This window comes from Stegostoma tigrinum, chromosome 24 (assembly GCF_030684315.1).
Source record: "Stegostoma tigrinum isolate sSteTig4 chromosome 24, sSteTig4.hap1, whole genome shotgun sequence".
Lineage (NCBI taxonomy): Eukaryota > Metazoa > Chordata > Chondrichthyes > Orectolobiformes > Stegostomatidae > Stegostoma > Stegostoma tigrinum.
Genome location: NC_081377.1, coordinates 34909188 through 34921970, shown reverse-complemented (window position 1 = coordinate 34921970; position 12783 = coordinate 34909188). Strand labels below are relative to the sequence as shown.

The 12783-nt window shown below is 39.2% G+C and overlaps 1 protein-coding gene across 4 annotated transcripts in view; it reads left to right on the top strand.

The window, feature by feature from the left end:
* qkia (QKI, KH domain containing, RNA binding a) overlaps positions 1 to 12783 on the top strand; it is a 97929-nt gene that overhangs the window by 36148 nt on the left and 48998 nt on the right. For all 4 annotated transcript variants that reach the window (XR_007250184.2, XM_059654346.1, XM_048558406.2 and 1 more), the window contains exon 3: positions 10899 to 11015. Coding sequence is in view for 3 of the 4 variants with exons in the window: in XM_059654346.1 (XP_059510329.1) it covers positions 10899 to 11015 (117 nt within the window). In the remaining variant the exon portion in view is untranslated. The remainder of the gene's footprint in view (positions 1 to 10898; positions 11016 to 12783) is intronic.

The window sequence follows — 12783 nt, the reverse complement described above, 5'->3', positions numbered from 1 at the left end:
ATTTAAGGTTATGGGAGAACCATTAGATTGATCCCTAACCAGAAAAGTATACTGCAGGCAGTTGAAAGTCATTGTGAAAAATGGCTAGTTAAAGTCTGTGTAAGCATTGTATTTTCTCTTGTAGAAGTTTGGTCTTGTAGGCGGTACTGACTCGTTATGAGATGCATCCTTGACATGTCTAACACGACTGAAAACAATACAGCCTTTATGTCCATGTAGCATGTCATGCTAAAATTTTGATTTAGGTTTGTTCTCAAACTGTGGGCATTTGCAGATATTAGAAATATGAATTCATTTTCCTTCCTTCTGTCTGAGCAATGTTCAGTTTGAAGATGTGCTCAATAGAGACTATTCATTGTTTTGATCTTTTTTGTAGCTTTTTTACTCCCAGAAGAGTCTCTTAGCCAAACACTGTTGTCAAACTAGAATTCAGTTATAAATACCCAACTTGTTCTTGAACTTGCTTCCATCTGGATACTGAAAATTTGTGGACAGAAAAGGTAAGGGTATACAAATTCAAAGTAGATGAGAAATGTAAGTTGCACTGGGAAGACTTGTCCTCCTAGTGTTGAAATCAGGAGCATGAATTTTCCTTGCTCAAGTTCTTGAGTCAAACATTTTGTCAAGGCTCAACTGCTTGTTGTTGAAATTTCATAACAATTTTGTCTTGATCAGTAAGTATGGTGAAACTAGAATTGCTGCCTAGTATCATCTTTAGTTTTCTAATTAAGTGCTTTTACCTCTTAATTGTTTTATGGTCATGGGAATTTGCAGGCTACTGGGTTTGTAAAATACCCTTTCACATCCCTAGATATAAAATCTTTTTCTTCTACAATTGGTAATGTGTAGACAATGATTCACTGACAAATGCATCTTACACGTTCGTGCCCCTGTTTGCATGAATTTGCAGTACTGCAGTTAAGATCCCTATGACTTTTTTTGTTTATCTACTGTTGTATAAAATTGCTATTTTGGCACTGCCCTTGTGCTGAATTTGTATTAAACTTCTTTTCACAACTTGATGAACATTTTCTGTTTCTAAACAATGGGGCATATCCTGGAGGCAGTCACTTTGATAGCAGATCTGTATTCTGTGAAGGCACTGTAAAATTATACAATTCTTTCTTTTTAAACATTTAATGGCTCTAGGCTTATTCAGCATCTTAAGGTTTCATCGCTGGTGTCTTTTAGTTTGGGAAGGGACTATATGGGGGAAAACCTGACCAGTTTAAAGTGGGGAAGAATCTAGATCAACTGTTCATCCATGTTGCCCTGTTATCTTGCAGTTGAATTTTTGCAAGGAATCCTGGAACTAGTGAGTCAGGCAGTATCTGAGATAGAGGTCATGTTTCCGGATTGAGTTTTTGAAACTGGAAACGGTTGGAGATGTAACAGGATTATAACACATACCTGTGGGTCACCCTCACCCTGTTTTGTTGGATTTTCTCTTTGTTTTAATGTAAAGAATTATTCTGTGGCTGCAGGTTTGATATCCTGTTGCACATTGACCCTTAGAATTTCTCTTGGCACTCTTTTGTTATGAACTAGTTAGACATCTTCTGCAAAATCTGTCAAGGAGTGTAATTGCTTTTGAAATGGTTGGTTGCTGCAAGTCCTATCAAACTTACAAAAGTGAACATTTGTACTGTAAATAACTTCTTTTTTTAATTTTAAAATCTGATTTCAGTTAGGCACTTTGCCATACGTTGCCACTAATTGTGCAACTGTTCATAACTTTATAATAGTGGAAAATATTGCATTTCAGAGGCTGCCATTCCACACATTAAATGCTAAAATGATTGGTGATTGCTGTTTTCATGGAATGTCCACAGTGTGGAAAGACCACCTGGCCCATCAAATCTCCTGATTCCCAAAAGCATCTCACCCAGACTCTTTCCCACCACCCCCCTCCCCAATCCCAATCCTGTAACCTCCACATTTGCAATGGCTAATCCACTAGCCTACACATCTCTAGGCATGACTGGTAATTTAGCTTGGCCAAACCACCTGACCTGCACATCTTTGGACTGTGGGAGGAATGCTGTGCAGACAGTCACCCAAGGCTGGAATCAAACCTGGTCCCTGATGCTGAGGCAATAAAGTAATGCCAATATTTAAAAAGGTAGGAGACAAAAAAAACTAAGTCAGTTACCTTAACATTGGTAATTTGGAAACTGAGGAAGCTATTATAAATGATGTAATAGAGCATTTAGAAGTGCATTATATGATTAGACAGACAGTGTGGCTTCATGAAGGTGAAATACCTGATGAATCAAGCAGGATAAAAGGGCATAGCACATAAGCATGGAAACAACCCTTCCATGCTGACAGAGTATCCTAAATTTAAAATAGTTCCCTTTTGTGTTTGGCCCATATCCCTCTAAACCTGTCCAAGTGTCATCTTTTAAATGTTATCTGTGTGCCTGCATCTACCTCTGGCAGCTCATTCCATCCATACAGCATTTTCAAGCTGGCAACTTTGGTCTGTGGCATACCACCAGTTTGAGTGGGGACAAGTTAAGATCTCCTAACCACTTGAGTGAGAAGTGGATGTAATATAGCTAAGTTTGTAGATTTCACACAGGTGAAAGCAAGTAGTGAGAATGATGTGAGCCTATAAGTGGAATATGGATAGATTAGTGCAGAAAGCTAATGGGTGGAATATAATGTGGGAAAATGTTATGTTATGCTCTTCAGTGAGAAGAGTTGGGCAACATGGCACAGTAATTAGCACTGACTCTGATCACGGGGGACCTGGATTTGGTTTCAGCCTTGGGTGACTGTTTGCATGTTCTCCCTGTGTGCAAGTTTCCTCCCACTGTCCAAAGATGTACAGGTTGTGTGGAATGGCAGTGTTAAATTGCCTTGTACTGTCCAGGGATGTACAAGCTTGGTGGGTTAGCCATAGTGTTTTTGGAGGGTTGGTGCACACTGAGCTGGATGGCCTCTATATGCACTATAGGGATTTTGATTCTTTTGATGTGTGAAATGGAGGAGCTAAATGTTATGAATTTAAAGTACAGAAAGCTGCAAAAGAGGGATTTGGGAGTCCTCTCGCTTGAGTCCCATGCTAGCTTTGTGGGTAGTAGAGAAAGCAAATGGAATGGTGGGATTAATTTCAAAGGGAATAGTGTTTAATTTTAGCTAAACCTCTTTCCTTTTATACAAGCCACTAATCAGACCACAGTTGAATACTGTGAAGGTTTTTTGGTGCCCTTTCATCTAAGGAAAGACACTGGTATTGGAAGCAGTCCACAGAGTTCTTGAGGCTATTGGGTATGGAGGGATCATCTTAGAATTGAGTTGGTCAGGCCTTACTCGTAAATGAATGAGGCAGCCGTATTGAAACACGATTCTGAGGGGACTGCGAGATAGATATGGAAAAGTTATCTCCCCTTGTGGGAGCCTGTATGACGAGAGGGCATAATCTCTGTAATAGGTTGCATGTTTAAGACTAATGAGGAGGAATATCTTTGCAGAGGATAATGAATCTCTCTGGAAATTCTTTACTGTAGAGGGCCCCCCAATTTCCCATCAGAAGAAATAAATTGCAAAGTTTTCATGGATAGCAGCCTGATTTCATCTGGCTCAATCATGTCATCAGTCAGTAACCTTCCACATACATATTTATTTAATATTTTTGTTCAGTGTCTGTTTGGAGAGCTAGATTGGCTCTGTTTGAAACATGTTTACTTGCAAGCTAGTTTTGTTGTAGCTTTCTATTCAGTTTAACGACCTGTGCAATAATCAATGGGAAATAGTCCTTATTATTTTATATTCAAGTATAACTACAGTTAGTAACTGTATATAATGGAAATGAGAACAGTTTAAGTTCATGTCTTGTAAGCTGGATTTCTGGAAAAGCAGTTTATTTGGGTGTTCTTTTGTGATTTGGAAGTGGGCTATCACATTTCAGCTATTCAATATGTGGAATGTAAATATGACAGTCATGACTGCAGTATGTAAAAATGTCTATCGTTACACCATGTAGTGACATCTCAGAATTCCACTGTTAGCATCATTGTCCCATGAAGACTGGCAGTAGCTGGGCAAGCACAGTAGAAAATGGGTGTTCTTTGGTCTGAAAAAGTCGCAATAGGTTTTGTAATAATATGCAGCTGACGGAGACTGAACACCAAAATGAGAAACCAAGTGAAATAGTAACGTCAAAAAAAGGATATGGCAAAATATGAAAATTAGCACTGTTTAAGTTTAGTCAAGACTAGTTGAATTCAAATTTTAATTTGTTTCTACATGTAGTTTGGCTCTGGTTCTTTTGCAGAGCATGTTGGCACTAGGCCATCGGTGATCAATGTTTCCTGCACACTGAAATTTGAGTTCAGATCTGTATGCTGTCCAGAGTTAATGATTTTTTTTTTGATGCATTACATAGGTGGACTTCTGAATGGGAGGCAATTTCCTTGTGCCTAGTGCCTCAGATGCTCTTTGGCCTTGTGATTTTTTTTTCAAAAAGTAGGCAGTGATTGACCCTAACATGAGGCTTAATTCTAGACATTTCTATAATGTCAGAGCTATATAGGAAAATGCCCTTTGGTTTATGTTTTTTGGTCAAAAGCAACTACCTAACTGTTCTAATCCACTTTCAGTACTGATCCAAAGCTGTTTATACCTTCGCGTTGCAAGTGCACTTCTAAATACTTGAATATTAGACAGGTTTCTGTCTCTACCACCCTTGCAGTATGTTGCAAATTCCCACCACCTTCTGTTTGAAAAAAGATTTTCGTCTCCTCTCTTCTCTTCTGAACTTTCTGGCCTTTATCTTAAAATTCATGCCTACAGTCATTGATCCTCCCAAGAGGAAAAGTTTCTTTCCCAATGCCCTTCATAATTTTATAAATCTCAATCATGTTGCTCCTCAAACCCCTCTAAGCTGATTCAGCATGGTTTTTTTTCAGAGGGAAGAGGCATTTGACCAATTTTTTGAGAATGGAATTAGTGAACTGATTTAGTGTCAGTCAATAAGTACATCATACCTAATTTTCAAAAGGCAACGCACCAAAGCTTAATGCACAATGTGAGTTCATGAGATTGAAGGTTTTGTAATATTAGGGACTGGGTTAACTGACAGGTGTGGGGATAATGGGGCACTTTTCCAGGTGGTAGGCTGAGTGGTAGAGTGCCACAAGGATCACTTTGGCTATTTTGTTTGTTAACCACTTGGATGTGAGATCAAGAGTAATACATATTGGCTTTGTATAGTTAGCAAATGTGTCTTTAACAGTGGCACAAGCTGCCATGTGGCAGGTTGAGAGAATGCAATACTTGGCAGGGTACTGTATGGGGAAGTAAAATTACTTTTAATATCAGAATGGAAAAAAAACTAGTGCAAAACTTCAAAAATGATGCTGTTTAAAAGAAAGGTAGGTTACATAAATGAAATATATAGGTATAGTGGTTTAGAAGGCAAAAGCATGTTGGTCCTTTTTGTTTCCTTCGCAATAAAGTAGTGAAAGTACTGCGGTGTAGGTCTTCCATGAGACTGCATTTGCAGGATGTATGCTGTTTTCAGCCCCATATTGAGGGATGTAAACTGTGAAAGTTAGTTTTGTTCTTGGAATGATGGAACTGTTGTATGAAGGTCTCTTTTTCTGCAGCTCAATAAAATGAGCAATAATTATAGTAAAACATACAGTTTGGAAGAGCATTGACTAGGTATGTAAGTTCCCCCAGCTGATGCGACATAACATGGACATAGCCTCAGGATGAGAAGGCTCAATAATTTGGCACTGAGATGAGAATGTTCCTCAATGTGAAGGTTTTGAATCTTTTGAAAATTTCTGCTCCAGAATACACCAGTGGAGAATCCACAACATAAGGTTGAGTTGATACATTTTGGAGACATGAGGCAGGAAAGTGGAGTTTAGACTTAAAATCAGCCATGATTGCTGAAAAGAGACATGCTACTCAAATTGTTTTGTCGTGTGCTTAATCAGTTTCAGTGCAAAAATGCTGATTTCAAACAATAACTACAGACCAAAAGGATGCATGATTAAGTCAAGTAGGCCTGAGGCATAACCGTGGAACGTAGAAAGTCAGCATGTATATACAACAAACCATAAAGCAAGTGACACGTTGGAAAGGGAATTGAAGTAGAGAAATTGAGAAACCCTGCACCAGTTGCATAAGGTTTTGATGAAACCATGTTGAAGTATAAATTCTATTTCGGTTTAAATTATTTATACCATAACTGGAGTTAAAGTGAAAGTTCATAATTCTTCTCTTGGCTTAAAGAATCATCTATTGAGTAAATTGAGCTGATAGTCACTGGAGATTAGAGACATGCAAAATTGTGACAGCTTGATAAGGTAGAGGAGATTTTGTTTTCGGTGATTAGTGAAAAAATTGGACATTATGTAACACTAAATTATAGTCCAAGGTAGCAAGAACTGCAGAAGCTGGGCTATGATCTGGTCTAAATAGTGTGGAGCTGGAGGAGCACAGCAGGCCAGGCAGCATCAGAGGAGCAAGAAAGTTGACGTTTTGGATTGGGACCCTTCTTACAGAAATCTGAATTTCTGAAGAAGGGTCCCTACCTGAAATGTCAACTTTTCTGCTGCCTGCTTTGTGCTTAGACCAGGTGATAGCCTGGGTTTTTCTCTTCTTTTGAAATCACCAAGCTTTCAGAACACTACTTTTTTTTTGTCAAGTGAAGTGGCGGGAAGCTCATAGATGCAATTTATAAGAAGATCGTTGCAAGATAATTCTAGGTATGAGTGTCAAAAGATGGTACAAATGGTGAGTTAAGGTTCTGGATGAGAGTTTGCTCGCTGAGCTGGAAGGTGTGTTTTCAGACGTTGCGTCACAATTCTAGGTGTCAGTGAGCCTCCGACAAAGCGCTGGTGTTATGTCCTGCTTTCTATTTATCTGGTTAGGTTTCCTTGGGTTGGTGATGTCATTTCCTGTTTTTTTTTCCCCTCGGGGGATGGTAGTTTGGCTCCAAATCAATGTGTTTGTTGATGGAGTTCCGGTTGGAATGCCATGCTTCTAGGAATTCTCGTGCGTGTCTCTGTTTGGCTTGTCCTAGGATGGATGTGGTGTCCTTCCTCATCTCTATGTAAGGATATGAGTGATAGTGGGTCATGTCATTTTGTGGCTAGTTGATGTTCATGTATCCTGGTGGCTAGCTTTCTGCCAGTTTGTCCAATGTTGTGTTTGCAACAGTTCTTGCAAGGTATTTTGTAGATGACATTTGTTTTGCTTGTTGTCTGTATAGGGTCTCTTTTAAGTTCATTTAGCTGCTGTTTTAGTGTGTTGGTGGGTTTGTGGGCTACCCTGATGCCAAGAGGTCAGAGTAGTCTGGCAGTCATTTCGGAAATGTCTTTGGGGAGAGTGGTTATACCTTGCAAGAACTGTGACAAACACTACATTGGACAAACTGACAGAAAGCTAGCCACCAGGATACATGAACATCAACTAGCCACAAAACGACATGACCCACTATCACTCGTATCCTTACATACAGATGAGGAAGGGCACCACTTTGATTGGGACAACACATCCATCCTAGGACAAGCCAAACAGAGACCCGCACGAGAATTCCTAGAAGCATGGCATTCCAACCGGAACTCCAACAAACACATTAATTTGGAGCCAATCTACCATCCCCTGAGGGGGGGAAAAAAACAGGAAATGTCATCACCAACCCAAGGAAACCTAACCAGATAAATAGAAAGCGGGACATAACACCAGTGCTTTGTCGGAGGCTCACTGACACCTAGAATTGTGACGCAACGTCTGAAAACAAACCTTCCAGCTCAGCAAGCAAACTCTCTCATCCGGAACCTCAATCTGAGCTACAAATCTTCTCAAAACTTGCTGGTGAGTTGTGTTAACACACTGAATAACGAGTCTTTGCAGGTGATCAACTATCAAATGGTGTGATTTAAGGTGTCAGTAGCTGAATAGCAAATGAATGGATGACTTGTGATCCAGTTAAGGCAGAGATGATTGCACAAAATTTATATCCAGCCATTTTGGTTTTTTCCTCCAGCACCACTTTGTTTTTAAATTTCTTGTAATTATCTCTGCCTTGATAATCAGATCATGAATCACCCTTCACCTGCCATCCAGCTATAGACATTTTTGATCACTCTCTGCTTCTTGCCACTAAGCTAGTTTTGGATCCAGTTACCTGGATCTCACTAGCTGTTAGTTTATTGACCATCTCTTGTAAAAACCTTTTTCAAAAACCTGAAAAAGTACATGCAAACTGTTTCAACAGCATTATCCTTCTCTCCAGTTCTAGTCAACTCTTTTGTAACATTCAATCAAATTTGTTAGGCGTGTCCCTGTGACATACCCGCATTGATTATCCTTGATATTGATCCTTGTCTGTCCCAAATGGACATGAATTCTATATCTCAAATCTTTCAGCCTTTAGTACCGTGGGTTGGTTCTACACCCTTGCATAATACCAAGTTACCTGTGTCGAGACGGTTTGAAAGTTAATGTCTGAGGCCACGCAATCTCCTTCCCTTTTCTCCCAAAGCAGCCTATAATATATCTGTTCAGGATCTGGCAAATTGCATGTTTTTAAGCTGACTAAAACTGCTAATAAACCTCCGCAATGTTAATTAGCTCAAGTATATCACAGCATGTCTGCACCCCTCCAACCTGTGTCAGTGTTCTCCATTGTGAATATAGTACAGATGCATTTAAAGTCTCACTTATGTTTTTTGGCTCTGCACAACCACTTCAATCCTGAATGGTCCCAACCTTTCCATGGTTCTGAGGTAACAAGGTGTGGAGCTGGATGAACACAGGCTGAAAGGAAAGCTGACATTTTGGGCCTAGACCCTTCATCAGAAATGGGGGAGGGGTAGGGACTTCTGAAATAAATGAGGAGGGAGGAGGTGGATAGAAGATAGATAGAGGAAATGATAGGTGGAGAGGAGACACAGGTCACAGGTGGGGATGGAGCCAGTAGAGGTGAGTGTAGATGGGGAGTTAGGGACAGGATAGGTCAGTCCAGAGAGGACAGACAGTTCAAAGGGACAGGATGAGGCTAGGAGATGGGGGTGGGGCTTGAGGTATGAGGAGGGGATAGATGGGAGGAAGGGCCGATTTAGGGAGGCAGGGATAAGCTGGGCTGGCTTTGGGATACAGCAGGGGGAGGGGAGATTTTGAAGCTTGTGAAGTCCACATTGATATCATTGAGCTGCAGGGTTCCAAAGGAACAGCACCTCCTATTCCACTTAATTGCATTTTAAAATTTTTCTCAACCATAACCTTGACTAAGGGCTGATGGAATTTCCATAAGTCTAATAAAGGCAGTACAAGATTATCTTAGATCATAGTATCCTCATCTGTATGGGAGAAGTAGTAAACATTCTAGAGATCTTGAAGAATGGAAATGAGAAGAAATTTTGATTGAATGTGAAATGATACTGTACAGTGGTTGAAACTATTAAGATCCCAGTTAATGTTTGGTACCAGACAAATGAAATCCTAGAAAGGAACATGGTTTAAGCAAAGTTGTCTCTTGGAACAAATGTACACAATGCTGTAGATATTTTACCAATAAAACAATTATTAAAAGTGGAATTTGAGAGAATAAACTAAACCATCTAATTAATCAAACTTTTAAAGGCCAAATACACTGCTAAATTGGAAAAGTAAGCCAGCTTTTGAAGAGTGCCAAAACATACTCTTGGTACAATACGCATCCTAATTCCTGTATTAAACTTATTCAGATTTAAACCACTTGTGACTTTAATTTTTAGACTGAAACTGCAGATAGAAGCTATCTGGGGGTACTGTACACTAAAAGCTTTCAGTCTTCAGGATTTTATTCCAACAGTTCTGGTCTTGAGTGAACACAGAGTTACTACATATTCTTCCCTATTTGGGAGCACTGTACAGTTGTCCTATCCTGAGAGCTTCACAAGACGACTACTCAGAATTAAAAATGGAATTGCCACTTTCGCGTGTTGCAGTCTTCTGTTTGTGGTCATTGCAGATCAGTTTGCTATAATTAAAGGGTGGATACTTGCTTATCCTGTGCATATTATATCTCAAAGCACAAATGAGGCAACTTTTTTTGGATTTGTGCATTTTTGGTCGTCTTGGTGCAGGATCTCAAAGAATGGAAAATCCTGTTGCCTTTGTATTTAGAACTTAGCATGTCTCGGTTTGTAGATTTCCTGTCTTTCGCATAGAGCTCCCAGCAATTCTGGAAATTCTGACTGTTTTAACAATGCTTTCAAAGTTAATGTGAACAACTTGGATAATGTTTTTGTTAAATTGGGTCTTTTACCTTTTTGCTTATTTTGCTCTCGCACTCGGCTCCCTTTTCCCATTTACCCCCATTTTAGGCTACTTTGCTTCCAAAATTCAGCTTTCAGTTTTAGAAGAGAAAATATTGCACATGGAGGGCATGTTTCATCTAAGTCAACATTTTTTGTTTTGAGCAATTCAGATAGCAGGGTTAATAATTAGGTGATTTCAAAATGAAAAATGTTTTCCTTCAAAAATTGAGTATTCAATTCACAAGTTCAACTCTCCTTGCTTTGTCGTGTCTATATCTGTCTTCTCTCCTGCTGTCAACCTGAAAGTTGTAAATAACTTCTAGATGTCAATTTTTATTTTTGAGGAGATTTGTTTTAGATAACTTAGTGAACCATAAATCAAATTATGAAAATGGGTAAATCTCAGGATAAACTACTCTGCCATTTTGACTGTATAACTTGTTTTAGTACTGTAACATAACACACATGGAAAACTTGGAAAAGTTTTGTGGAAATTTGTTTTCTTCAAGATATTGGCAGTCTAATTTGAAAGCTGCTTTATATTTGTGTTTAGAATTTGATTTTTTTTGTTTGCAATGCTTATAACTCTGTCATGTTATCTAACATTTTAGCTTTGTTTTATTCTTTCAGTTTAACTTCGTTGGTAGAATCCTTGGCCCAAGAGGACTCACAGCAAAACAACTGGAAGCAGAGACTGGTTGCAAGATCATGGTTAGAGGGAAAAGTTCAATGCGGGATAAAAAGAAGGTAAGGCCAAGATAAAATTGATGCATCCCAGCTTGCACATCCCTCCACAGTAACAATAATATTAGGAGTAGAAGCAGGAGTAGGCCTTTGAGCCCTCTGCCATTCAGTAAGATCGTGGCTGATCTTCTATTTTGCCATTTTCATCCAGTATATCTGTATCCCTTGGTGTGTTTTAATATGTAGAAATATATCCACTTGGACTTGAAAATACTTAAGGCTAAATGGGTTCAGTCATTTGAGCATTCCAAAATGAGAATCCAAAGATTCATTATCTTCTGAATTCAAGAATTGCACCTTTTTATCTATGCTAAATGGAGTACCCCTTGTTCTAAGTCACTCAAACCACCTCTTGATTCTAGACACATCAGCCAGAGGAAACAGCCTTCCTGTGTTCATCCGGTCAGTTCCTTAATTTTGTATTTTTGAATGAGATTACCCTTCCAAACTTCAACAAATGTGAACCTTTTTTCTTTTGAGGATCATCCCTCAGGGCAGTCCCTCTATCCCAGGAATTAATTTAGTGAAGCTTTTTTCCTCCCTCTGTGACAAGTATATCTTGCCTTGAACAAGGAGATCAAAACTGCACAAAATGGTTCCAAAACTCTGTATAATTGCAGTAAGACTTTACTGCTATAATCAAAACCTTCTGTAATAAAGGTCAACATAATGTGCTGCTTTCTTAGTTGGCTGTACCTGCATGTTAACTTTAACTTGTAAACAAAGGGACTTGGGTATCCTTTAGCGTTCAGCATTGCAAATAGCAGTTGCTTTGTGGTGTCCTTTAACTTCTGAAATATGCTGATGCAAATATTGTATTTTGTTTTGCCAAGTATTTTGTACAAAATAGTGAACTGATGAATAATTGCACCATTCTTTGGTGCCATCTTAAAACACAGAATTATAAAGGCAGACAAATGAGAGAGAGGTCTATAAAGTTAGACACTAAGTGCTGTCTTGGGCCTGGTGACCAGGCATGAAATCCTCTTTGCAGTCCTGCTGGAGCAAAAGTTGATGGTTGTTTTTTGTTTTCTCTTTTTTTTTTTAAACAATCTCTCTCCTCCACTGCCCTCACCAGTGAGTCCTCACTGGACCTCACTGATGCAGCTGCCATTGCTGATATGCCCAGCATCATACTGGGGCTCAAATTCACCGCTGCCACCTCTGTCCTGAGCAGCCTGGCCCTAATTTTTAATCTGTGCCCATTATTTCCAGAATCCCCAACCAGTGGAAAAATGTCTAACTGTAACAGTCTCTCTTTAATGTCTTTGACTTCAATCATATCACCCCTTCTAAATTCTAGAGGAAACAGCCCTACTTCATGTAATATCTCAATTTAACTTCCAAAGTCCAAAAATCATTAATTATAAACATGCATTGTCTCCCTCCAAGGCTAATGTTATTTGTGTTAGGTGCCCAGATCTGTCAGTACTTGAGATAGAGTCTAAACCAGTGTTATGTACAACTGCAGCATAACTTGTGTCCTTGTACTCCAGTCTTCCAGGCACAAAGGCCAGCATTTTATAGTGCTTTTTTCACTATTTGCTCCACCTGTTTGCAATATTTTAAAGACCTGTGCAGCTGTGCTCCCAAGTGTCTCCGCATCCATTTGTTGAATTTCATAGCATCTGGACAGTGCCCTGATCTAAATTTTTAACATAGATAAACTCACACTTGGTTGCCGTAGTTTTGCCTACCTATCTAGTCTAACAGTATCTTGAAATGTTATCAACTACACTGTCTAAAATGCTATCTGATGGTCTCATTAGAA